This window comes from Oncorhynchus nerka, linkage group LG2, assembly GCF_034236695.1.
Source record: "Oncorhynchus nerka isolate Pitt River linkage group LG2, Oner_Uvic_2.0, whole genome shotgun sequence".
Classification (NCBI taxonomy): Eukaryota; Metazoa; Chordata; class Actinopteri; order Salmoniformes; family Salmonidae; genus Oncorhynchus; species Oncorhynchus nerka.
In genome coordinates, this window is record NC_088397.1 from 28927899 (window position 1) to 28955514 (window position 27616).

At 43.4% G+C, this 27616-nt stretch overlaps 1 protein-coding gene across 1 annotated transcript; it reads right to left on the minus strand.

Annotated features, from left to right (window-relative positions):
* Nucleotides 1–556: 556 nt before the first annotated feature.
* On the minus strand, nucleotides 557–27432 carry LOC115133928 (ribosome biogenesis protein SLX9 homolog). Its single transcript, XM_029667370.2, has 6 exons — nucleotides 27121–27432; nucleotides 26716–26836; nucleotides 15712–15780; nucleotides 10723–10891; nucleotides 1488–1556; nucleotides 557–1245 (listed from the first exon to the last, which is right to left on the minus strand). Exons 1-6 carry the CDS (start codon nucleotides 27307–27309, stop codon nucleotides 1116–1118), a joined length of 747 nt encoding a protein of 248 aa, XP_029523230.1. The 5' UTR covers nucleotides 27310–27432; the 3' UTR covers nucleotides 557–1115.
* Between the last annotated feature and the right edge of the window lie 184 nt (nucleotides 27433–27616).

Sequence of the window (27616 nt, forward strand, 5' to 3'; positions counted from 1 at the left end):
GGCTATTTCTTCTTCTTCTCTCAAATGTAATCAGATTGGTGCCTGAAAGCACAATTCCCATCTCTGATATCTTTCTCCGTTACCTCTTAATCTTCCTCCGGAGGAGGAGGTTGAACCCTCTGACTGCGTACCAAATGGCATCCCGTTTGCTATAATGCACTATTCTTGACCTGGGCCTAAAGTAGCTCAATGGGGAATAGGGGGCCATTTGGGACGTAACCTCTGTGGCTCTAACAGTCTAAGTGTCCATCTACATCCATGTTTATCATCAGTTCTAGGCTGAAGATGTTTCCTTTCTATTTCTGGACCTGCGTGGCACACCGCCGTTGCTACTTATGCTCATTGATATGACCGGTTGGTTTCCATGGATATGCTGCTGTTCTGAGCCTCAGGATTGCAGATCGCAGTTTGAATAGAATGGATTCGGAACACGGCTTCCAAACTGGAACCTTCCATGTTCCAAATCCATCACGATCTGATCTAAATTCATATTCACCAATAATCACAAAGACGTGACGCATACGCAGTGTTATACAAAATGGAAGGAGAGTTTGAATGTACTGTATTGCATTTTTAATATTGCTTAAAAAGAAAACGTGGAAGAGACACTGTACGCAAATTGAAAGGAGACGTTTTGATGACAGATCTATTCTTAACATTGACAACATCAGTTTGTTTTTCCCTCATCCACAAACGTAACTATTCATTTTCAACTTCTATAGAACTGGGGGCATGATCTAATTAGGCGTTGTGAACTTTGCCGTTACTCAGACAACCTGTAAGTCCTCTGATGTTTTACTGGTATAGTGCACAATGACCAAAACCACTTCAATCAAAAAGAGCCCATTGATTTTGGCAGATTTGGTAGATTGAGCACAGGGATGCAGGCATCACCCTTAAATAAAAGGCAGGGTCTTTCTTGTGCCATAGCCGTGTTTGAAAGCATCAATTTATGACTGATCGACAAATAATATTAAGTAGTTATATAGGATGCAAGGTTATTTCTAGATCAGTCAGTCAGTCTGCAGTTGCCCGACTGCAGCGTAGTCGATCTCAAACACGACCCCCTGTCTCTGCTCTACTGCAGATCCAAATGGCGCCTCCAGTCGAACACGTTAGCTAGGCCCCTGCTCCTCTTCCTGCTTCAGTCTCTTCCTCAGATGCTCACCAATAGCTGCCAGAGGGTTAGTCTTGCTGTGTGCCAGGTTCTTCACAGCTTCACTAAACCGACTGGTCTCACTCTCCCTGAGATCAAAACAAAACACGTAGGTCGTATGGTAATAACCAAATATAAAATAAAGAGACTTAATAATGGTAAAAGATAAACAGCAGATGGGCAGTTTATTATCTTGGTTGCGCTGATAATCAGCAGGACAACATTTACATTTAAGCTTCATGTCATTTTCTCATGGAGAAAAACAAGTTAGACATGTGATCATCAGTGGTGGTTTGGCCATGGTCGTGTACAGGTCAATGTGAGGTCTTACAGGAGTTTGCGTTTTTGTGCTGGCTTCATTAGGCTGAAGTCTGTTGGTTCCGGCTTCTTCTTCACTGGCCTGAGAGGGAAAGACAAAATGACAAAGATGGTCAAAAAGTGATTGATTATGGTAAAAAAAAAAGTACAAATATACACTGCTCAAAAAAATAAAGGGAACACTAAAATAACACATCCTAGATCTGAATGAATGAAATATTCTTATTAATGACTTTTTTCTTTACATAGCTGAATGTGCTGACAACAAAAATCACACAAAAATGATCAATGGAAATCAAATTTATCAACCCATGGAGGTCTGGATTTGGAGTCACACTCAAAATTAAAGTGGAAAACCACACTACAGGCTGATCCAACTTTGATGTAATGTCCTTAAAACAAGTCAAAATGAGGCTCAGTAGTGTGTGTGGCCTCCACGTGCCTGTATGACCTCCCTACAATGCCTGGGCATGCTCCTGATGAGGTGGCGGCTGGTCTCCTGAGGATCTCCTCCCAGACCTGGACTAAAGCATCCGCCAACTCCTGGACAGTCTGTGGTGCAACGTGGCGTTGCATTGTAGGGAGGTCATACAGGCACGTGGAGGCCACACACACTACTGAGCCTCATTTTGACTTGTTTTGGTGGATGGAGCGAGACATGATGTCCCAGATGTGCTCAATTGGATTCAGGTCTGGGGAACGGGCGGGCCAGTCCATAGCATCAATGCTTTCCTCTTGCATGAACTGCTGACACCCTCCAGCCACATGAGGTCTAGCATTGTCTTGCATTAGGAGGAACCCAGGGCCAACCGCACCAGCATATGGTCTCACAAGGGGTCTGAGGATCTCATCTCGGTACCTAATGGCAGTCAGGCTACCTCTGGCGAGCACGACTGACCCAGACTGATGTTGCAGGTAGCAGAACATTTTCCACGGCGTCTCCAGACGCTGTCACGTCTGTCACATGTGCTCAGTGTGAACCTGCTTTCATCTGTGAAGAGCACAGGGCGCCAGTGGCGAATTTGCCAATCTTGGTGTTCTCTGGCAAATGCCAAACGTCCTGCACGGTGTTGGGCTGTAAGCACAACCCCCACCTGTGGACTTCGGGCCCTCATACCACCCTCATGGAGTCTGTTTCTGACCGTTTGAGCAGACATGCACATTTGAGGCCTGCTGGAGGTCATTTTGCCACGCTCTGGCAGTGCTCCTCCGGCTCCTCCTTGCACAAAGGCGGAAGTAGCGGTCCTGTTGCTGGGTTGTTGCCCTCCTACGGCCTCCTCCACGTCTCCTGATGTACTGGCCTGTCTCCTGGTAGCGCCTCCATGCGCTGGACACTACACTGTCAGACACAGCAAACCTTCTTGCCACAGCTCACATTGATGTCCCATCCTGGATGAGCTGCACTACCTGAGCCACTTGAATGGGTTGTAGACTCCGTCTCATGCTACCACTAGAGTGAAAGCACCGCCAGCATTCAAAAGTGACCAAAACATCAGCCAGGAAGCATAGGAACTGATTAGTTGTCTGTAGTCCCCACCTGCAGAACCACTCCTTTATTGGGGTCTTGCTAATTACCTATAATTTCCACCTGTTGTCTATTCCATTTGCACAACAGCATGTGACATTTATTGTCAATCAGTGTTGCTTCCTAAGTGGACAGTTTGATTTCACAGAAGTGTGATTGACTTGGAGTTACATTGTGTTGTTTAAGTGTTCCCTTTATTTTTTTGAGCAGTGTATATATATATTTTTTAAATGGTAGTTAGGACCACAATGTGCTATCCATGTGCGATGGTTCCAGGCAGTGCCATAGTTAGGACTTTCCTGTATGTGTTTAGTTATTTAGGACTGGGGCCAGACAGACGAGTACTTAATTTACTAATAACAGACAGAGATGGAGGCAGGCCAACTGAGCTGATTCACCAATGATCCATTCTGGCCTTGTCCAACAGTTGACCATGCCAAGTTGTGATGTACAGAAAAACCTTGTTTCTATGGCAAAATGGATGTTGAGTTTACCAAACACATCAGCAAAGACATAAGGGCACGACGGGACAAAACATATGCTCTTGCGAGTTGTGACACGTTTGACAGACAAGAGTGAAAAGGGGTAGACACGGACTTGCTTGCGAATTAAAACTATTTCAATCCAAATAAATGTGTTTTTCAGCAAAAGAGGTCATGGGAACTGCAGCTAGGTTGGAGGCAGTGGGGAAGCCAAAGGTCAAAGGTGAAAACAGCCTTGTGGAGCTACAGTAAACACACAGTCTAGTCTAAAAGGTCCATCCAGGACAGGACAGCTACAAGAGTTCAACGCGGGAATTAATCAAATATTATCATCATAAATATCAACTCTTCTCATAATAACACAGATGGAACACAACTGAGAACTTGATATCATTGGCAACTGAAGAGACAATGTGTTGGCTGAAGAGCTAGTTAGTCAATAATGCCTGAAGGCATTGGCAACTGGCGGCCCACGGGCCGTACCCCCTTTTTGTAGGCCTGCGGAACAATTAAAACAACAAACAAAAAAACTCAGTGGCGATATCAACTTATTGTTGAGAGTTAGAATAGAATACACAAGGTGCAATTTCAAAAGTTGGTTGTGCATCAGTCACTCAACTAGCCCATGTCAGCCCCAAAAAATGTGATTGGTCAATTAGTCTAGTGGCCAGCTATTTAAACTTGTAGTAAGCATGGTCGAATTACCGACCGGGTTGGGATCCATTCATAATCAGTTATGATATTAAAAACCGCAAACATTTGCATCCAACCTATGACAAAATGTGTAGAATTGCAGGAAACTTAAAACATACATTTTTTTCTCTCTTCGGCGTCACGAGGGAGGCCGCTAAAAAGTTTTGCTCGCAAGGTGAGGTAAATAATTCAAATGCTGATCTATATTGTATGCTAAAAAAAAAAAGGGAATTATATTAATTTATACTAATGCAATTGCACAGAGAAATAGATTTTGTCTAACAAATAATACCCCAAGACCAGTGGAAGAAAATAGATCATATCAAAGATCCACCAGTATATTATACAGTTGGTATGGGGCTCTTTTCTGCTCATGCGTTCTCATTTCAAACCCACCCCTCGTGTGCGTGGCCAAAGAGCTTGATTGTCATGTCATCTGACCAAATCATTGGTTCAAATCCAAGTGCCAATGCCGTTTAGCAAACTCTAGGTGTTTCATTTGCTGGATGACATGAAAATATAGCTCTTGGGCCACACACACCCGTGGTAGGTTTGGCTTCGAAATGAGAACACATGAGAAAGCATTCACATGCACATGCACTCAATGAGAAAGCACTCACAAACTTCTACAGATGCACAATCGAGAGCATCCTGTCGGGCTGTATCACCGCCTGGTACGGCAATGGCTCCGCCCACAACCGCAAGGCTCTCCAGAGGGTAGTGAGGTCTGCACAACGCATCACCGGAGGCAAACTACCTGCCCTCCAGGACACCTACACCACCCGATGTCACAGGAAGGCCATAAAGATCATCAAGGACAACAACCACCCGAGCCACTGCCTGTTCACCCCGGTATCATCCTGAAGGCGAGGTCAGTACAGGTGCATCAAAGCAGGGACCGAGAGACTGATGGCCTTGAGATAGAAGCTGTTTTTCAGACTGTTAAACAGCCACCACTAACATTGAGTGACTGCTGCCAACACACTGACTCAACTCAAGCCACTTTAATAATGGAAATTGACGGAAAAATATATCACTAGCCACTTTAAACAATGCTACAAAATATAATGTTTACATAGCCTACATTACTCATCTCATATGTATATACTGTACTCTATATCATCTACTGCATCTTTATGTAATACATGTATCACTAGCCACTTTAAACTATGCCACTTTGTTTACATACCCTACATTACTCATCTCATATGTATATACTGTACTCGATACCATCTACTGTATCTTGCCTATGCCGTTCTGTACCATCACTCATTCATATATCTTTATGTACATATTCTTTATCCCTTTACACTTGTGTGTATAAGGTAGTAGTTTTGGAATTGTTAGGTTAGATTACTCGTTGGTTATTACTACATTGTCGGAACTAGAAGCACAAGCATTTCGCTACACTCGCATTAACATCTGCTAACCATGTGCATGTGACAAATAAAATTTGATTTGAGCAGAAAATAACCCCATACCTACTGTAAAATATGGTGGTGGATCTTTGATGTTATGGGCTATTTTGCTTCCACTGGCCAGCTGCGTCATGCCCTTTACCCAGTACCAGGACATTTTTAACCAAAAACCTGGTTGCCGCTGCCAGGAGCTTGAAAATTGGCTGCAAGTGGATCTTCCAGCAAGACAATAACCAAGCATGTCAAAAACCACAAAGAAATTATTAATTGACCACAAAAATCAACATTTTGCAAAGGCCATCTCAGTCTCCAGACTTGACACCCACTGAAATCTTGTGGTTTGAATTGAAGAGGGCAGTCCATAAGCGCAAACAAAGGATATCTGCCACGTGTGCTCCCTCTCCGGTCTCTAGGACACCAGGCCGCTCGTTATGGCGCACACCTGTCACCATCGTTACACGCACCTGTGTGTCAATACTCACCGGGACTCCATCACCTCCTTGATTACCTGCCCTATAAACTCAGCAAAAAAATTAAACGTCCTCTCACTGTCAACTGCATTTATTTTCAGCAAACTTAACATATGTAAATATTTGTATGAAAATAACAAGATTCAACAACTGAGACAAACTGAACAGGTCCCACAGACATTTGACTAACAGAAATGGAATAATGTGTCTCTGACCAGGGGGGTCTAAATCAAAAGTAACAGTCAGTATCTGGTGTGGCCACCAGCTGCAATAAGTACTGCAGTGCATCTCCTCCTCATGGACTGCACCAGATTGTCCAGTTCTTGCTGTGAGAGGTTGCCCCACTCTTCCACCAAGGCACCTGCAAAGTTCCCGGACATTTCTGGGGGGAAAATGACCCTAGCCCTCACCCTCCGATCCAACAGGTCCCAGACGTGCTCAATGGGATTGAGATCCGGTCACTTCGCTTTCCATGGCAGAACACTGACATTCCTATCTTGCAGGAAATTAAGCACAGAACGAACAGTATGGCTGGTGGCATTGTCATGCTGGAGGGTCATGTCAGGAAAAGCAGTAAGGGTACCACATGAGGGAGGAGGATGTCTTCCCTGTAATGCACAGCGTTGAGATTGCCTGCAATGACATTATGCGACCGATGATGCTATGACACAACGCCCCAGACCATGACGGACCCTTCACCTCCAAATCGATCCCGCTCCAGAGTACAGGCCTCGGTGTAACACTCATTCCTTCGACGATAAACGCGAATCCGACCATCGCACCTGGTAAGACAAAACCCCACCTCTTTAAGGAATACCTAGGATAGGATAAAGTAATCCCTCTCACCCCCCCTCCCCCTGAAAAGATTTAGATGCACTACTGTTCCACTGGAGGTCATAAGGTGAATGCACCAATTTGTAAGTCGCTCTGGATAAGAGCGTCTGCTAAATGACTTAAATGTAAATGTAAATGTAAAACTGCGACTCGTCAAAACCGTGACTCTCCCTGGTGAGGACCTGCCTTACAACAGGCTTACAATCCCTCAGTCCAACCTCTCTCAGTCTATTGCGGACAGTCTGAGCACTGATTGAGGGATTGTGCGTTCCTGGTGTAACTCGGGCAGTTATTGTTGCCATCCTGTACCTGTCCTGCAGGTGTGATGTTCAGATGTACCGATCCTGTGCAGGTGTTGTTCCACGTGGTCTGCCACTGCGAGGACGATCGGCTTTCCGTCCTGTAGCACTGTCTTCGTCGTCTCACAGTACGGACATTGCAATTTATTACCCTGGCCACATCTGCAGTCCTCATGTCTCCTTGCAGCATGCCTAAGGCACGTTCACGCAGATGAGCAGGAACCCTGGGCAGCTTTCTTCTGGTGTTATTCAGAGTTAGTAGAAAGGCCTTTTTAGTTTTCATAACTATGGTCTGTGACCTTACTTGCCTACCGTCTGTAAGCTGTTAGTGTCTTAACGACTGTTCCACGGGTGCATGTTCATCAATTGTTTATGATTCATTGAACAAGCATGGGAAACAGTGTTTAAATCCTTTACAACGAAGATTTCTGGATTTTTACTAATTATCTTTGAAAGACAGGGTCCTGAAAAGGGGACGTTCAAATTTTTTGCGGAGTTTATACATGTCACTCCCTTGGGTTCCTTCCCCATGTGTCCTTGTTTCTGTTTTATGTCTGTGCGTTGTTCGTGTTTCGTTTATTCATTAAATATATTCACTCCCTGAACTTGCTTCCCGACTCCCAGCGCACACGTTATAATATCAAGGATCTGGAAGGATTCTGTATGGAGGAATGGTCAAAGATCCCTCCCAATGTGTCCAACTCCTAAAATATTTTAGAAAAAGGCTCAGTGCCGTTATCTTCAGAAGGTGGGTTATTGAAAAAAGGAGTGTCAATCATTTTGACCCCTACCTTCTGGAGAAAAAAAGAGGATATTTTTTTTACCCCAATTTCAATTACGATCTTCTCTTATCACTGCAACTCCCCAACGGACTCGGGAGAGGCGAAGGTCGAGTCATGCGTTCTCTGAAACATGACCCGCCAAACCGCACTCAACACCCGCCCGCTTAACCCGGAAAACCAACTGCACCAATGTGTTGGAGGAAACACCATCCAACTGACGACCAAAGTCAGCCTGCAGATGCCCGGCCGCCAAAGAGTCGCTAGAGCGCGGCGAGCCAGGCCATGGGACTCCCGGTCACGGCTGGTTGTGACACAGCCTGGGATCAAACCAGAGTCTGTAATGACACCTCAAGCAATGCGATGCAGTGCCTTAGACCGCTGTGCCACTCAGGAGGCACCTTACTTGTTAAACAAAAATCCCTTTCTCTGAGCAATTGTATTCATATATAAAAAATGTGAATACATCTAATTATGTATTTTATACAGTCATTTTTACTCATCTTTATCAAGGGTGTCAATAATTTCAGACCCCACTACACACACACATTGTTCCTAACAAATATTCTACCTACCACATACAGGGCAAGAGGGTCTAAGTTGTCATAGGTAGGCCAGCATGTAATATAGGCGCCGTCTGCACTCTTACAATGGTTGAGTTGTATAAGGAACCACACAACCCCCATCTTCTTCTAGAGGTGTCGGTCAGTGTCAAGAAGAACAACCGTCCTCTGGGGGTGAAAGTTCAGGTACCCTTATTCCATAATTCCTTATTCCATTAAAAATAATTTTAAAAAGATAACAAAGACATTTGATGGTTTTTGATAAAAGGTGGAATTGAAGGAAAATGTATCTGACATCAAGTCAAAAATCATCGGAATGGAAAAAGAACAAACGTTCCATTCCTTTAACATGATCTGCCTGGTCCCGTTTGATCTACTCTATGGAGAATTCCAAAATTATAACTTCAGTCAGGGAGGAATTCCAGTGTCACACAGCTGGCGGTCATAAGCCGGTCTTGTTCACACTTCACACACACACTTATAGTCACTGCTGACATCTCTGGCCTTTGGCTTATGTTAGGATCCCTGTTTCACACTTCAAATACGTCCATATGTCAGCCTGACAGAACAGTATTAAGCCTTACGTGACTTCCTTGTATGAATATACAACGGGCATGTCAAAAACGGGTTCAAAAGCAATTCGCCACATCCATCTCCTGGTCTTCATCAAAAGACTGCCTTTCACCAGAAAATAACCTTTCTCCGAGACTTGTTCTCGATCTTCTCTATAGCGCCTGCTACTTCGGACTCCTGGGAAAATTCACTTGTGAGAAGGGAGCTAACCTCGCCACTGCCTAGCAACCGTGTCTCCATGGACTCTGATGGAAGGCTTTGCAAGAGCCACGAGGCTAATTGCATGTATTGGAACAGTATAAAGGGCCTTTTTATACAACCTATATGGTGCATTGCTTTTTGTTTTGAGTCTGATAGTTACAATTAGGAGGTAGGCCTGTGTGTGCTCCGCTGAGCCCCCATCTTGTCTTACTTTATCTTTAAGCTGAAGAGAGAGGGAGAGGGACACAGATAGAAACAGACAGGAATGAGCGAGAGAGAGAGAAAGGGAAAGAGAGAGAGAGCTGTAGCACATTAAAAAAAATTAAAAAGCAAGGCATTGGCTCAAAGGCATTAAGTCATACAGACATTTATGACTGATTGAAAAACTGCCCATTACAATAAACAAGCTCCACTGAGGCTTTCCCGAGCTGAATTTGACTGCAATAAATAACCCTGGAAGCATCCAGAAACCAAAGAGGAATGGTATAATGCACAATTGAAATGTCCTCAGAACGAGATCAGACTTCATTCACTTGCAGGATTGCCGTTGGAGGAGACTTCATCCCCTCTTATTTAGTGCATTTTACGGCATAATCTCACCACTGGTGTATTCATTAGTCGAATTCCATTGCAAAACGTTTGGTGTGTTTACCGTTTACTCTAGGAACCACAGGGAATGAAACGGGGAGGGACCTACCTGCATTTGTCTAATAGAAAGGTTTTGTGAAAGACCAACATTTTTGCAATGGAATCCGGCTAATGAATACACCCCAGTCCTCTTCCTTCTTCCTCTGTTTTGAACGGAAGTCAATTGCTCCCTTATTATTGCAACCCTGCCACATCCGTCCTCTACGCCTCAAAATGACTTACTAAAGCCTGGCTAACTCTGTGCGGAAGGCCATACTGTAGAGGTAGGGGAGTATTGTGTGATGTGGCACTCTGGTTCTGTCATAATGTACTGTGTGGAAAATAGATGGGAATGTCCATCCAGGTCAGTCCTGTAACATGGCTCATTAAACCCAGTGACAGCGTCCTGAAGCACTGCTGCTGGGCTGGCCCCTGCTACCAGGGGCCCCTGAGACCAACCAAACACTGGGACATTATGAGCTCATGTATTCCTGTGACAAAAATGCTAAGAAAGACCTAAAAACAGAGGATTGAAATTCACTTGGATGAACTCAACTTGACAAAAGGCAGACAAAGGGTTGGACAGGGTGAGGAGACAAGAGTGACATAAATGTAACCTATGACATGACATGGTGGTAAAGAAAAAGATGACCCTGTTCATGGATGAAACAAGGCTCTGCTAGACAAACCAACAGCTGTAAGAACAGTCAGTGGGTGTGAGGAAAAAGAGGATGGTGTGAAATCATAGCATTGTTGGGGTTGTTCCCCAGGGATATGTACTTACACACGGTTCTTTCTGGAGGCCTTTCTGGAGGTCTTGGTGGTGGAGGGGATGAGCTGGCAGAGTTCTGGCAGGGCGTCTGCCAGCGGCCTCATGTCACCCACAACGGGCATGGCTGCCCTCTTAGCCTGGGCCACTTGTTGCTCCTTGGCCAGCTTGATGGAGCTGATCTCTAAATATCACACAAAAAAAGCATTTCAATCAAATCAAACTTTAATTGCCACATGCGCCAAATACAACAAGTGTAGACCTTACCGTGAAATGCTTACTTACAAGCCCTTAACCAACAGTGCAGTTCAAGAATAGTTAACAAAATATTTACTAAAGTAAAAATATACTAAAGTTAAAAAATATTTTAAAATGATAAAAAGTAACACAATAATGAGGCTATAAACAGTGGGTATCTGTACCGAGTCAGTGTGCGGGGGTACAGGTTAGTTAAGGTCTTTTACATGTAGGTAGGGGTGAAGTGACTATGCATAGATAATAAACCGTGAGTAGCAGCAGTGTGTAAAAGAAATAGGGGGGGGTCAATGTAATAGTCCGGTGGCCATTTGATTCATTGTTCAGCAGTCTTATGGCTTGGGGGTAGAGCTGTTGAGGAGCCTTTTGGTTCTAGACTTGGCGCTCTGGTGCCGCTTGCCGTGTGGTAACAGAGAAAACAGTCTTTGACTTGGGTGACTGGAGTCTCTGACAATTTTATGGTCTTTCCTCTGGCACCGCCTATTATATAGGTCCTGGATGACAGGAAGCTTGGCCCCAGTGATGTACTGGGCCGTACTCACTACCCTCTGTAGCGCCTTATGGTCGGTCAGATGCCATTCCAGGTGGTGATGCAACAGGTCAGGATGCTCTCGATGGTGCAGCTGTAGAACATTTTGAGGATTTGGGGACCCATGCCAAATCCTTTCAGTCTCCTGCAGGGGGAAAAGGTATTGGCGCGTCCTCTTCACGACTGTCTTGGTGTGTTTGGACCATGCTAGTTTGTTGGCGATGAGGACACCAAGGAACTTGAAACTCTCGACCCGCTCCACTACAGCCCCGTTGATGTTAATGGGGGCCAGTTGGATACCCTTTTTCCTGTAGTCCACGATCAGCTCCTTTGTCTTGCTCACATTGAGGGAGAGGTTGTTGTCCTGACACCACACTGCTAGTTCTCTGACCTCCTCCCTATAGCCTGTTTCATCGTCATCTGTTGGGGCGGTCTTTGAATTTGAGTGGGTCTAGGGTGTCTGGGAGAATGCTGTTGATGGGAGCCATGACCAGCCTTTCAAAGCACTTCGTGGCTCCCGACGCGAGTGGTATGGGGCGGTAATCATTTAGACAGGTTACCTTCGCCTCTTTGGGCACTAGGACAATGGTGGTCTGCTTGAAACACATAGGTATTACATAGTCAGGAAGAGGTTGAAAATGTCAGTGAAGACACATGCCAGTTAGTCCCCGCATGCTTTGAGTACACGTCCTGGTAATCCATCTGAATCCTGACCTGTTTAAAGGTCTTGCTCACATCAGCTACTGAGAGCGATATCACACAGTCATCCAGAACAGCTGGTGCTCTCATGCATGCTTCAGTGTTGCTTATCTCGAAGTGAGCATAAAAAGGCATTTAGCTCGTCTGGTAGGCTCGCGTCACTGGGCAGCTTGCGTCTGGGTTTCCCTTTGTAGTCCATAATAGTTTTCAAGCACTGCCACATCCGACAAGCATCAGAGCCGGTGTAGTAGGATTCAATCTTATTCCTGTATTGACGCTTTTCTTTTTTGATGGATCAGGAAGGTTACAATGTTTCCATCATGGCACAAGCAGCAGAGACTTACTGTATGTCAAAGATGTGCCTCCACAACAAGCCTTACCAAGATGACCTATAACCCTTTGTAGAGTGGCATTTATACACTACATGAGCAAAAGTATGTGGACACCTATTCGTCAAACATCTCATTCCAAAATCATGGGCATTAATATGGGGTTGGTCCCTCATTGCTGCTATAAACAGCCTCCAGTCTTCTGGGAAGGCTTTCCGCTAGATGTTGGAACATTGCTGTGGGGACCATTTATCACAAGAGCATTAGAGAGGTCGGGCACTGAGGTTGGACAATTAGGCCTGGCTCGCAGTCAGAGTTAGCATTCTCCTGGTATCCGCCAAACCTAGATTCGTCCGTCGGACTGGCAGATTGTGAAGCGTGATTCATCACTCAAGAGAACGCGTTTCTACTGCTCCAGAGTCCAATGGTAGCGAGCACTACACCACTCCAGGCGACGCTTGGCATTGCGCAGGCTTGTATGCGGCTGCTCGGATGGAAACCCAGTTTATGAACCTCCCGATGAAAAGTTATTGTGCGGATGTCGCTTCTAGAGGCAGTTTGGAACTTGTTGCTCCCAGATGTTTCCACTTCACAAGAACAGCATTTACAGTTGACCGGGGCAGTTCTAGCAAGGCAGAAATTTAGATGAACTGACTTGTTGGAAAGGTGGCATCCTATGACGGTGCCAAGTTGAAAGTCACTGAGCTCTTCAGTAAGGCCATTCTACTGCCAATGTTTGTCTATGGAGATTGCATGGCTGTGTGCTCGATTTTATACACCGGTCAGCAACAGGTTTGGCTGAAATAGCCAAATCCACTAATTTGAAGGGGTGTCCACATACACTATTTGTGTATACAAAAGTGTGAGGACAATCTCTTTCTCTTGAGATTGAAAACATATGGTTAAAAGCATTGTGGTTTGGGCCTTTTGGCTTTCATCATAGAGTGGTGTTGATCCCATCCATGAGTTATGATGACTATGAGCCGTACGGTTTCTTATGTGCAGACTTGCCCATGTAATTTGACTGTGACCATATCAGCGGCAAAACACTAAATCCGACATCACCACAGACTTGAACAAATACTGTGATCAGAGCAAGGGAGGAATATTCAAACCAGATGTCATCGGTACAGACGTACAGTTCGTGAACAGGTGAAAATTGAGGGTCATTAAACTTTATGGCTTTAAGTATCAATTCTGACTTTGGTGGATACGACCAGATCATAGACAGGACGTGTTGAAGGTATTAAAATGTCTGCTGAAAAATTATTTGCCGTTCATGTCATTTAGGCTAATCCTTAGGCTATTTCCAGATTGTGTAGACCTGTAGCTAGATACTTGATTGAATTGCCACTTCCGTCTCTTATTTAGGCTAAATGAAGGAACACATGGGGCATTAAATCACCTCTGTGGAATATACAGTCGGAATAATAACCCTTATTCGTCAACACATATTTTGCACATCCTCATCAGTACAGATACAGAGGACCCCCATGCTGCAGATATAGACAGCCCTGCCTCTTCCTGGAATACAGTTGGTCTACGTCGGAAAAGCAATTATCCAATTTTTTTCTTTCTCTCTTTCTCCTGGTTAATTTCCGAAAACTGCAGAGGTCTGAGGCTCGCAGCCTGTCTCTAATTTCAGACCGAGTCAAAAGAATCATTAGAGCCTAATGATATGCACAGAGGAGACATCTTGTGTTACACAGAGAATTGATTGGATCAGCATATTGGGTTACTAAGTGATCACAATTCTAGAAAAGTAGGTGGTGGTGGTAAAAGCGCAATCTGGGATCTGGGAATCTGTTCAATGGTCATTTCAGAGGGCTGCTGATTTGCTGGCTAACAAATGCCAGACTGTAGCTTTAAAAAGGGGTTGTAAATACATCGACACAGCTAGCTCTGTCGCGGGCTGGCGCAGCGCAGAGACCTCGGGTTCTCAGTAGAGATCAATGGGGATGGAGCTCCTCATCGCACCGACCTAATGCTGTTATGTCCTGAAGGCATCTATATCTTGCCTTTCAAACATTTGATTGTTGAACACAAAAAGGCATAATCCTACATTTGATAAATGTAAACTCTTTTGGGAGAGAGCCCCAATGTCAGGATTAAGGAGTGTCGTAAGACAAAAACGTGAAGGTTGAAACTGTCAAAGACTCCAGCCACCCAAGTCACAGACTGTTCTCCACAGCAAACGGAACCGATGCACCATGTCTGGAACAAAAAGTACCCTGAACAGTCTACACCCCCCCAAGCTATAAGACGGCTAAATCATTAGTTAAATAGTTTACCAGTTGCTACCCGGAATATCTGCATTGACCCTTTTTGCACAAACCTCTTGACTCAGCACATAAGCTGCTGTTGCTGTTTATTATCTATCCTGTTACCTAGTCACTTTATCCCTACCTATATGTACATATCTACCTCAATGACCTCGTACCCCTACACATCGACTCTGTACTGGTACCCTGTGTATATAGCCATGTTATTGTTACTCATTGTGTATTTATTCTTTGAGTTGTTATTTTTATTTTTTTTCCTTGTGCTATTTTATTTCAATTTCTTACGCTATTTCTATTTTGCATTGTTGGGAAGGGCCCATAAGTAGGCATTTCACTGTTAGTCTACACCCGTTGTTTACGAAGCATGTGACAAATAACATTTGATCTGTTACGGAGTCCCCTGCCTGTGAGTCTTATCACTTAATGAAGCTCACTCCACCCAGGCCCCAAACAGTGCCAGAGATCAAGGGGTCATGAACTGGCTCCCCAATCTCCTATTGACCTTTATGACCAGGCCACTGGTTGCTAGCGTCTGGTGGTTGCTAGGGAACCGGACACAGTCCTCTTGCCTGCTCAGAGCCTATTCAGTCTCTCTTCACGTGAACATGTGTGATGGTGTGTGGGCAGAAGTGAGTACCACTATTCGGCCCATATTATTATTACTCTTGTATCTGCTTAACCATTCATTATCATGATATGTCTATTATAGACAGTATATTCATTCATCATCTCTCTTTGTACAGAACCACATTAGTCACATACGTTCCTGCCAATAAAGTTCCCGATTGTGTGTAACTCTTTGAGGGTGCCTTACTCCTGCTGACAAGGAAAAGGTGTCAGTGGGTCACAGACCAGTCAAATAGGAGAAACAGTACGAGTCAGATCTATGTTACGTTATGATAATACTCACTGTTAAGCCACCTGTCTCGCCTCTCCTTCATCTTCTCTTTCTTCGTCTGCTGCTTCTTCTCCTCCGGAGCTGGGAACAGATAGAGTGAGTGAGCATCCACAATGTTACACTGATACTTCCCACATTCAGTAAGAGAAAACATACCCATGAGGGTACCCACAATGTATGTGAAGAGGTCATCATCAACAATAGAAAATATCATTCAAAGCCAATTCAATTCACCAACATTCAATTCAATTCACCAACATTCAAATCAATTCACCAACATTCAAATCAATTCACCAACATTCAAATCAATTCACCAACATTCAAAGCAATTCATCAACGATAAAGGAAGAGTGGCGACTCTTTTTAAATGCTTCGGAAATTGAAATGTGCCAGGTCTTTTTCCACAAGATGAATGGAACCAGTAAAAATGTTCCCATTGCAAAATAAATCATTCACAGTTGAATAGAATTATAATAACAGATTTGAGAGGACATTTCCCCAGTAGCATGTCTTTCCTGGTTCAAAGGCATGGAGAATGTCAGGGAGAGATACTTTCCTGGTTCAAAGGCATGGAGAACGGGAGAGATCGGGAGGGGGGTTGAGAACAGAAAACACTACCTACTATATCTATTTCCACCTCTTTAGAAAAACATCCTGGGATGGAATGTTTTCAGTAATTGGGACAAGCAAGTTGAGGGCCCCCTGTGCTTAGGGTAGCCCCAGTAGTGTGTGTGTGTGTGTGAGCATTTGTTCCCATCTCTGCCCTTCCTGACAAAGAAAGCACTATCACTGACACTGGGCGATAAGAGCAGAGGTTATCACACAGACAGTTGCTTCCTGTAGCGCAATGACAAAGAACAGATGCTGGGCAGTACGCATATGGTCACTGTCTACCATATCACTGGAGTGTCTAGTGGAAAACGTACACATTTGAAAGAGAGAAAATGAGATGGAGTTGGTAAAGAAAAGCAAATCACTCATTTAAAACTACAGTACAGCGGTTGAATTGTTTTGAACACAAAACATGACCTTGATATCTGACAGGGCAGGTGACAGTATTTTGTGGTGTGCTTTTTTTCTTTTTTCTTTTTTTAATCCATCCCTGTGATTTCACGCTCTGTTGACGAAAGAGAGAGAAACAGGATCGATGCGCTTGCTCCATGACTTTGGGAAAATGAAGTGTCCGTGTTGCAGCCTGGCCCTATAGAGTTGAAGTCGGAAGTTCACATACACTTAGGTTGGAGTCGTTAAAACTCGTTTTTCAACCACTCTACAAATATCGTGTTAACAAACGGTAGATGTGGCAAGTTGAATAGAACATCTACTTTGTGCAGGACGCAAATCATTTTTCCAACAATTGTTTGCAGACAGATTATTTCACTTAAATCACAATTCAAGTGGGTCATAACTTTACATACACTAAGTTGACTGTGCCTTTAAAAAGCCTGGAAAATTCCAGACAATGATGTCATGGCTTTAGAAGCTTCTGATAGGCTAATTGACATCATTTGAGTCAATTGGAGGTGTACCTGTGGATGCATTTCAAGGACTACCTTCAAACTCAGTGCCTCTTTGCTTGACATCGTAGGAAAATCTAAAGAAATCAGCCAAGACCTCAGAAAAAAATGGTAGAGCTCCACAAGTCTGGTTCATCCTTGGGAGCAATTTACAAACGCCTGAAGGTACCACGTTCATCTGTACAAACAAGAGTACGCAAATATAAACACCATGGGACCACGCAGCCGTCATACCACTCAGGAAGGAGATGCGTTCTGTCTCCTAGAGATGAACGTGATTTGGTGCGAAATGTGCAAATCAATCCCAGAACAACAGCAAAGGACCTTGTGAAGATGCTGGAGGAAACAGGTACAAAAGTATCTATATCCACAGTAAAACGAGTCATATCGACATAACCTGAAAGGTCGCTCAGCAAGGAAGAAGCCACTGCTCTAAAACCACCATAAAAAAGCCAGACTACGGTTTGCAACTGCACATGGGGACAAAGATTGTACTTTTTGAAGAAATGTCCTCTGGTCTGATGAAACAAAAATAGAAATGTTTGGCCATAATGACCATCGTTATGTTTGGAGGAAAAAGGGGGAGGCTTGCAAGCCGAAGAACACTATCCCAACCGTGAAGCACAGGGGTGGCAGCATCATGTTGTGGGGGTGCTTTGCTGTAGGAGGGACTGGTGCACACAAAATAGATGGCATCATGAGGAAAGGAAAATTAAGTGGATATATTGAAGCAACATCTCAAGACATCAGTTAAAGCTTGGTCACAAATGGGTATTCCAAATGGACAATGAACCCAAGCATACTTCCAAAGTTGCGGCAAAATGACTTAAGGAAAACAAAATCAAGGTATAGGAGTGGCCATCACAAAGCGTTGACCTCAATCCTATAGAGAATCTGTGGGCAGAACTGAAAAAGTGTGTGTGAGCAAGGAGGCCTAGAAACCTGACTCAGTTACACCAGCTCTGTCAGGAGGAATGGGACAAAATTCACCCAACTTATTGTGGGAAGCTTGTGGAAGGCTACCCGAAACATTTGACCCAAGTTAAACAATTTAAAGGCAATGCTACCAAATACTAATTGAGTGTATGTAAACTTCTGACCCACTGGGGATGTGATGAAATAAATAAAAGATGTAAAAAAGAATTGTCTCTACTACTTTTCTGAAATTTCACATTCTTAAAATAAGGGAATTTGTACTAGGATTAAATATCAGGAATTGTGGAAAAACTGAGTTTAAATGTATTTGGCTAAGGTGTATGTAAACTTCCGACTTCAACTGTATATAGCTAATAGAGCCTACTGATGGAATTGGCTTTGTAATTAGCAACGCCGCAGTCCTTGACTGACATGTCTGAGAGATCGGTAAAGTGAAACTCAATGGGACCCAAATGCTACACGCCGCAACATCTCTAGTAGAGACCTTTCTTACTCTCGTGTTCCTTATGTCAACACACAGTGCCACAATGCATCATCTCCGAAAAGGCGACATTGTACCCTGGGATCTAATTTTAAGAGGTTCGTACAGCACTTTTGTGGTTGCCTATTCAGCGACAACATGTGATTCCTGTCAAACTGAACAAAGGAGATCCGTTTCGTTTTGATAGATGTTGTTTTCGTCTGCCAATGACAATAACCACGACGATGGATCAATAACTAGGTCTATTCATCCAGACCTTTTCAGATGAATCACGTCGTCATCATTACCATGACATTGTAGATGTCGTATCGATCATCAGTGTTCAATTAGAAACGTCCAATCATTGAATGGCAGCTTGAGGTTACAGCATTGTGCAGAGCAGAGACTGAGAGCCTGGAGATGTTGTTTAATGGGGCACCACTCCCTTCACCTCCCCGATCAATAGCATCTCATTTAACGACGCAGATGAGCTTCTGTTAAATGTTGTATATAGCCTACGGACAGGTGGTACGAGGCAGTGACATGGGTTGCACCCCGCCTCTGTTTTTTGTAAAACGCTGAGGGATGGGCCTGGAGAAATGTGACCACTCTCAAATTCATAGACTGAGCTAGGGATGCAAGGCCCGGACCATCCATGATCATTTTTCTTGGTTTGTTTTAACCATGTTTTCAGGCAATCCAGTGTTTGTTTACATTTGCACTCTTTACAAACATCGGAGTAAACAAGCTTATATTTTTGGGGTATGATCGTTGAACCAAGCTCACGAGGCATGCATAAGTTATATTCTTCAACGGGGTATGTCATTAATTATATCAAGTCCAAAAATGGAAGTAGCAATTAAGGATTCTAGCTTTAAGGTACTTCCAGTTGAAACGTAAGCTTTGAAAACACAGTTCTCACGTTGCATTTCAAAAAACAGATATTTGGTACAACTGAAAGACATTAAAAACACATGGGAATGTGCGAGTGTGCTGCAATTGGCCATTGGGGTCCTAATCACTGTACTGGGTTGAGTGTAGCTACTATGTTACTGGCCATGACCCCACTCTCAGAGGGTGAAACTATTAAATCATATGTACTGTGCCAGTCCATCTCTGAATCTAGCTGCCTTGTAGAATGTATTTCAATAGGTACTGTAATGTGTTAGAAATGGATTTGACTTATCAACAAAAGTGAGGAGGAAAGGCAGGAAAGAGCTATTTCCAATCATGTTATGATAATACAATATACAGTGCCCACGCTGTAGAGGCATATCAATTCTTCAGCCTACATTTGTTGGGGAAGGACTCTCCACTAACGATAGCAGGAAGGGAAAAGAACTGAAGGAGAGGAGTGGGCAGCGCGGTTGGCAGGGGGAGCTGGCAGGGATGTCCGGGTTGTGTGGTCGTAGCTAATATCATTCTGCGGCAATGAAACTGTCAGTGTGGGACAGTGGGAGTAAGTCACAAGTGAGAGAATTCATAGTGTTTGTTTGTCATTCCCCTGCCTCCTCCTCGCCTATCCACTGCTATTAAAAACATCCTACAGCTTCTCTCCTTATGCAAACATCCATTATGGTATGGGACCAGGGTTGGGGTCAATTTCCAAAAAGTAAAGCAAATTCAGAACACAATTTTTTTTTCATTGAAATGCACTGGGAAAAATTTGAATTGTGGTTTCAGCGTATTGAAATGAACCCCAACACTGGTATGGACTGTCCCAATAATACCTTTCACAAAAGTATTGTGAATGATTCACTTTGACAAATAATCTACATTGAGGTAATGTCCTCCATATCGGAGTTATGCTCCAGCTAACATGGTTAAAAGTGCTCATGCTGGGTGAGTGTGCTGCTGCTTTCCACTCTGTCCTGCTGTCCTCCTGCTGCCCTAGCTACAAGGTTGAAAGTAGAGGTCGACCGATTATGATTTTTCAACACCGATACCGATTATTGGAGGACCAAAAAAGCTGCTACCGATTAATCGGCCGATTTTTAAAAATGTATTTGTAATAATGACAATTACAACAATACTGAATGAACACTTATTCTAACTTAATATAATACATCAATAAAATCAATTTAGCCTCAAATAAATAATGGAACATTTATTTTTTATTCGGCCGATTTGCCGATTTAAAAAAATAAAAATAAATGTTTTTTTAATATACCTTTAACTAGGCAAGTCAGTTAAGAACACATTCTTATTTTCAATGACGGGCTAGGAACGGTGGGTTAACTGCCTTGTTCAGGGGCAGAAAGACAGATTTTCACCTTGTCAGCTCGGGGACCCAATCTTGCAACCTTACAGTTAACTAGTCCAACTCAATAACGACCTGCCCCTCTCTCGTTGCACTCCACAAGGAGACTGCCTGTTACGCAAATGCAGTAAGCCAAGGTAAGTTGCTAGCTAGCATTAAACTTATCTTATAAAAAACAATCAATCATAATCACTAGTTAACTACACATGGTTGATGATATTACTAGATATTATCTAGCGTGTCCTGTGTTGCATATAATCTGACTGAGCATACAAGTATCTAAGTATCTGACTGAGCGGTGGTAGGCAGAAGCAGGCGCGTAAACATTCATTCAAACAGCACTTTTGTGCGTTTTGCCAGCAGCTCTTCGTTGTGCGTCAAGCATTGCGCTGTTTATGACTTCAAACCTATTAACTCCCGAGATGAGGCTGGTGTAACCCGAAGTCAAATGGCTGGCTAGTTAGTGCGCGCTAATAGCGTTTCAAACTTCACTCACTCTAAGCCTTGGAGTGGTTGTTCCCCTTGCTCTGCATGGGTAACGCTGCTTCGATGTGGTGGCTGTTGTCGTTGTGTTGCTGGTTCGAGCCCAGGGAAGAGCGAGGAGAGGGACGGAAGCTATACTGTTACACTGGCAATACTAAAGTGCCTATAAGAACATCCAATAGTCAAAGGTTAATGAAATGCAAATGGTATAGAGGGAAATAGTCCTATAATAACTACAACCTAAAACTTCTTACCTGGGAATATTGAAGACTCATGTTAAAAGGAACCACCAGCTTTCATATGTTCTCATGTTCTGAGCAAGGAACTGAAACGTTAGCTTTCTTACATAGCACATATTGCATTTTTACTTTCTTCTCCAAACACTTGTTTTTGCATTATTTAAACCAAATTAAAAATGTTTCATTATCTACTTGAGGCTAAATTGATTTTATTGATGTATTATATTAAGTTAAAATAAGTGTTCATTCAGTATTGTTGTAATTGTCATTATTACAAATACACATTTTTTTTTAAATCGCCCGATTAATGGGTATCGGCTTTTTTGGTCCTCCAATAATCGGTATCGGCATTGAAAAATCATAATCGGTCGACCTCTAATTTATACCATAGTATACTATAGTATTTTTTCATGTGGGTAACTCTACCTAGCAAAATAGTTTTCATAAATTGATACTTTCGAGTCAAAGTATCGATACAATATCATCCAAAATAATATACACATGCGATATGTAACTATCGATTTTTCCCCCCCCCATCACTACTACGAAAGACAGAGTGTGACACTGACTCCAACTAACCTCGTATACTGTATATATGCCATTTAGCAGATGTTTTTATCCAGTGACTTACAGTCAGGTTTGCATATATTTTCCATATGGGAGGCCTCAGCGGGAATGGAACCAACGATAATTGGTGGTCCAAGCGCCATACTCTACCAACTGGGCCACACCCAACCACAACCTAGATCTACTGAAGTTACTGACTCCCTTCTCGCTGACAGGATGACCTCACCAATTCCCAGCCACCCACACTGCTGTTGCTGCCATGGCGATTGATGAGTCAGGACAAGACCCAGCCCCCACCCCCACATCACAAATCAGGGTCATTCTTAACCCCCGGGGTATATCACTGCAACTAATAAATCCTTGCCGAAAATCTCTAACCTTATATCGGAAACTGCTTCAATATCACAGAGTTTATCTCAAGCCAAAACATGGTGGCGTAAAAATTAACTATCAAACCAAGCGAAAGTATTTTCATCGCTCTCTTTTAATTTCTACGTGCATCTTCAGCCCAGGCTCAGATACAACTCTTCCAGCAGCAACACACACACCGGTTCCTTCCTGCCTGGTCCAATCTTTAATCTGCCACCGCAGTGTCGACAACAAATGTGTTGTCCTGCTGTAGCAGCAGAGGTACAGGGGCCAGATAGGCATCGCTACTACTGCTGCATCCCCGTCCCTGACAGCCCTGGTCCTGAACTGCTGATGGGTGAAGCCCGACCCGACCTGGGGCCATTTGTGGTGGGGTAAGAGAGCCTTACTTACCACCTCCCTGGTCCTCCCTGTTCCCCCAGAGAGGATTGGGTTCTCAGCACACAGTGAAATAGATAGCACCGATGAGATCGCAAGAAAGGCATTTCACTGTACTAGTGCACGTGACAAAAATGTGAAACTTGATTAGGCTTTATTGTGAGTGATTGGGAGAATTCCATATTTCCTTTCCTGCTTGGGTTTGCCCCCGCTTAGCCTCTCTGCTTTCCACCTTTTCTCTGGCTTAATTGACAGGCAGCTCTCTGGTAGGTGGAGGAGAGGAGGGGTAGTGCCTTTGGGGCGCTGACAACAAGATAAAGAGGTGGTTTCACCGGGTCCCGGCTCAGATACTGATATCCCCTATTAAAAGTGCAAAGAGGGCTCTTTGTCAAAACAGAGGTGGTCACTGAATGATCAACTGCCGCAGTCATCGCTTTTAACATCACGCCGTGGTATGGCAGCAAGGAGTTCTGCTCTTTGAAACAGAGATTGTTCAAAATCAAATCAAATTTTATTTGTCACATACACATGGTTAGCAGATGTTAATGCGAGTGTAGCGAAATGCTTGTGCTTCTAGTTCCGGCAATGCAGTGATAACCAACAAGTAATCTAACTAACAATTCCAAAACTACTGTCTTATACACAGTGTAAGGGGATAAGGAATATGTACATAAGGATATATGAATGAGTGATGGTACAGAGCAGCATACAGTAGATGGTATCGTGTACAGTATATACATATGAGATGAGTATGTAGACAAAGTAAACAAAGTGGCATAGTTAAAGTGGCTAGTGACATAAGGATGCAGTCGATGATCTAGATGTTAATGCGAGTGTAGCGAAATGCTTGTGCTTCTAGTTCCGGCAATGCAGTGATAACCAACAAGTAATCTAACTAACAATTCTACTGTGTATAAGACAGTAGTTTTGGAATTGTTAGTTAGATTACTTGTTGGTTATCACTGCATTGCCGGAACTAGAAGCACAAGCATTTCGCTACACTCGCATTAACATCTGCTAACCATGTGTATGTGACAAATAAAATTTGATTTGATTTGTTATGTTCAAGACGCACGTAGCACAGAATACATAGAAGTGAACAGGGCTCTACAGTGCGACCGTTTTACTCGCATATGAGCCTAAATATTTTGCTGTGCGACCTGGCGTCCTGGCAGATTCATGCTTGCACCATTACTACAAAGAAAACAGCTTGTTACCTTAAATATTTTGAATTGTGCTCCTAAATGGTTTAACTTAGGTGTACACATGCTCCTTGTAAAAAAAATTTTTTTTTAATGTCAGCGTAGAGCCCTGGTGAAGACTATGAACTAAGGCAATTGAATAGGCCTAAAAGAAAATCAACTGCAGAGACAAAGTCAGGATGGGAAATGTTTTTTTTAAATCTAACCTTTATTTAACTAGGAAAAAGGCATGCACAAAACATGCACACACAAAGTGCCAACAAATATGCCAAGCACCAACAGTAAGTGTGCATAATAATACTAATTAAATCAATCGAATTAAAAGTGGCAGATAAGAGTTTATATCTGTTCAGATACAAGCCCCCAGGGGGACCTACAACAGGCAACGGATGAAAAGACATGACACACACAGCATTTGCTTGCTTCTTTCTGCTCCGGCAGAGAGAACAGAGTATTTTATAATTAACAGCATAGCAAAGTAGAGTGGCTAGCTGGACAGATGCCCAAACAGAAACCAGAGGGGCTTTAATCCCTGTGGGCAGAGAGACACTGCTGAGGACAGGGTGATCGCGAAGAAGAACCAAAATAAATGTAATATTAATGTAGTAGAGTCAGTGAAAGAGAATTTGGGATCCTTCAGGTGAAAAACCCCTATTAACACTTCAGCTAAACGCTGTCACGTTGTCGTGATAAGCTGTAGGCTAAAATAATTGCTCTCTATAACGCCGGCGCCCCTTCCGTTCCCTCATTGTTAATGTGTAGAAGGAGGCAGTGCTTTATCACAGCAGCTTTCACAGCTAGAAGAGCCTTCCGTTCTCAATGTCTGTCTGCTTAGATGAGATGGGAAAGAATCCAATTCATACCATTTCCGTGGACAGGAATGAAAAGCAGCATTCTTAATAAACCCTTACTTATATCGCCTCAATTTTCTTTTCCCACTAATGTAGTGTCAAATTAGATTTTGCTTTCCAGAACCTAGTTACCATTTCACAAAGAGGCCAATATACAGACACTGTTTTGGGAAAACAAGAGCACGCTGACAAACATTTCACCATGGCAACAGATGGAATACTGCATCTCATTGCCCTGTCCTTTTTTAAATGTATTATCTCATACACTTGTCATCAGCCAGGAAATCACTTGCTTTAATTAGTTAGCCTAATCAATAGACATAGCTAAATATACCTGTCGTTATTAGACCACACACATCCAACGTATTAACACACCCTGTTAGTTTTGACGCAAGAAAAGGCTGAAGACTGAGTACTCGTTAGCAGTGTGTGTGCGTCTGCAAGCGAGTAAGAGAGCAAGAAGAGGAAAGAAACAGCAGAATGCAGAAACGGAAGCTATTTAAATCCTTGCTCACTAGCTACAGGGAACAGCCAGACACCATCTCCAGAGATCGAGCCAGCCAGCCAGGGACCGGGCACCCCTGAACACCCCTCCCACCATGCACTACAGACAAAAGCCTAATCAAGCAAGAGACAACAAGACATTGGAACAACCTTGATGAGAAAGACAAACAGTAAAAGTGACACTCAACACAGCTCTCTGACAGTCTTTCTGACAAAGAGTCAGGGCAGACTACTACACGCTGTGTATCGACATAATCACTGCTACACTGTAATACACAAGGGACAGGAACACCTGATGCTTTCCCATGGGGCCGCAGCGAGGTACCCGACCAAGAGAACTACACCCTGCAGCACCAGCCTCCTCTGTGTCCGTCAGTGGTGCCACGACTCATCTAGTCAGGGAGGAACACTGATGCAGGCGACTGAACAGAACCTTGATTTCGTGCATTAACTATTTATGCTGCAGAGCGGCTATAAATAGAACCAGTCCTCTGTTGTCTAACAAGGAAGACGGGCTTCTTGCTGCAGCTCTGCCACTGCAGCTGGAGTAGCTGCTCTGACTGACTTACATTGGGCTTGAGCTTATTCAAAAAGAGCCTAGGTCTCAAGAGGGAAGAGGTTGGCGGGCGCATCGTTTCTTATCTATAGGTTAACATCCTACTTACTTTTCTTCATTACAAATGTTATACCAATGCTAAGCAATATACTGCATAGACTGAGCTGTTGCCATCGCTAAGCAATATACTGCATAGACTGAGCTGTTGCCATCGCTAAGCAATATAATGCATAGACTGAGCTGTTGCCATCGCTAAGCAATATACTGCATAGACTGAGCTGTTGCCATCGCTAAGCAATATACTGCATAGACTGAGCTGTTGCCATCGCTAAGCAATATACTGCATAGACTAAGCTGTTGCCATCGCTAAGCAATATACTGCATAGACTGAGCTGTTGCCATCGTCACATCACAAGTCACTTGCCGTCGAGTGATTCCTTTGTATTTTCTGCCCTCTTGTGGTAGAAGAGAATAACATATTGTGTTCAGAAAAATACTATGTGCCTGGCTGATGTTGCTGGAAATAAACAATGTCTCCTGGACGTTTGGGGGAGCTAAAACGTCACGAAAATTAAATGCATGTACTTGAAGGTAGAATACGGTTCGTTGTTGAGACACACAGAGAAGTACTCTCGTGCAGATTTCCACTGATTAAGTAGCTAAATATTTGGTTTGACAATCAAAGTGTCTTTACCTTTCTGTGCAGGTGTAACAGTGTCATTGGATGGTTCTTCAAACTTCAGAGTTTGCACGAGGGCTTCAGGGCTGATTTGTGTGCCAGCAAAGATTCCACTTGGAAAGGAACTCAGTGGGGTCTGTTGGAAGAGAACATCCACATTGACACCCAACATAAATATATTGGAGAGGAAAAAAACACACTTCAAAGTCATTTCTCTATAGTCAGCTAGGTTGATCCCATGAACATGTATGTATACATTATGATCCTAGCTAGCTGACAACTAGCTAGCTAGTGAAATAGATAACTGTTAGCTAGCTAACGTTAACTGTTCTAACAATAGTTTTAGCTCCAACGTTAGCTAAACCATCTAGAAGAGACGCAGTTGGAAAGCGAACGTTAAATGATGTGTTGATCAAATACCTTCGCGTTTTCATCTTTCTTTATGTGCAACTGTGCATTGTTTGTTTTGTTTACATCGAAGATGAATGAACCACTTGGAATCGGTGCCTTTTCTAAATATGTGGATCTTGCGCCACCGGATGGTGGACTGTCAAGTTTAACCGCAGCCTGATGAAGCTTTTCACGGACCCGCTTTATCTTTCCAACCATACTGCCTTTTAGTTACTGAGTTCAATAAAGATACGATCTGTCTCCGAAGCCACATTCATGCTCGAGCTAGCTAACAACGTGGAAAATCTTTTGACAACAAAATGTGCGTCTCTGTGATATGTGACCGGGGGGAACAATTGTGTGCAAACTATATTTCCGCCTCTTCCTCACAAAGTCCCGCAGTGACTGATGGAGTGGGCAAAAAAAAAATAGGCCTACAAGAAAACAAAATGGGTGAAGTAAATCACCACCGTGTATCTAAATTATTAAGATGATAAAATATCATATGTATGTCATCTTTGTATAT

Excerpts from the sequence above, each read along its gene's own strand:
- LOC115133928 (XM_029667370.2), bottom strand. The coding sequence starts at position 27,309 with ATGGTTGGAAAGATAAAGCGGGTCCGTGAAAAGCTTCATCAGGCTGCG. Across the intron at positions 26,837-27,120 it reads AGAAAGATGAAAACGCGAAG|ACCCCACTGAGTTCCTTTCC; the intron begins GTATTTGATCAA and ends CTCTTCCAACAG. Across the intron at positions 1,246-1,487 it reads GCACAAAAACGCAAACTCCT|GGAGAGTGAGACCAGTCGGT; the intron begins GTAAGACCTCAC and ends TTTTGATCTCAG.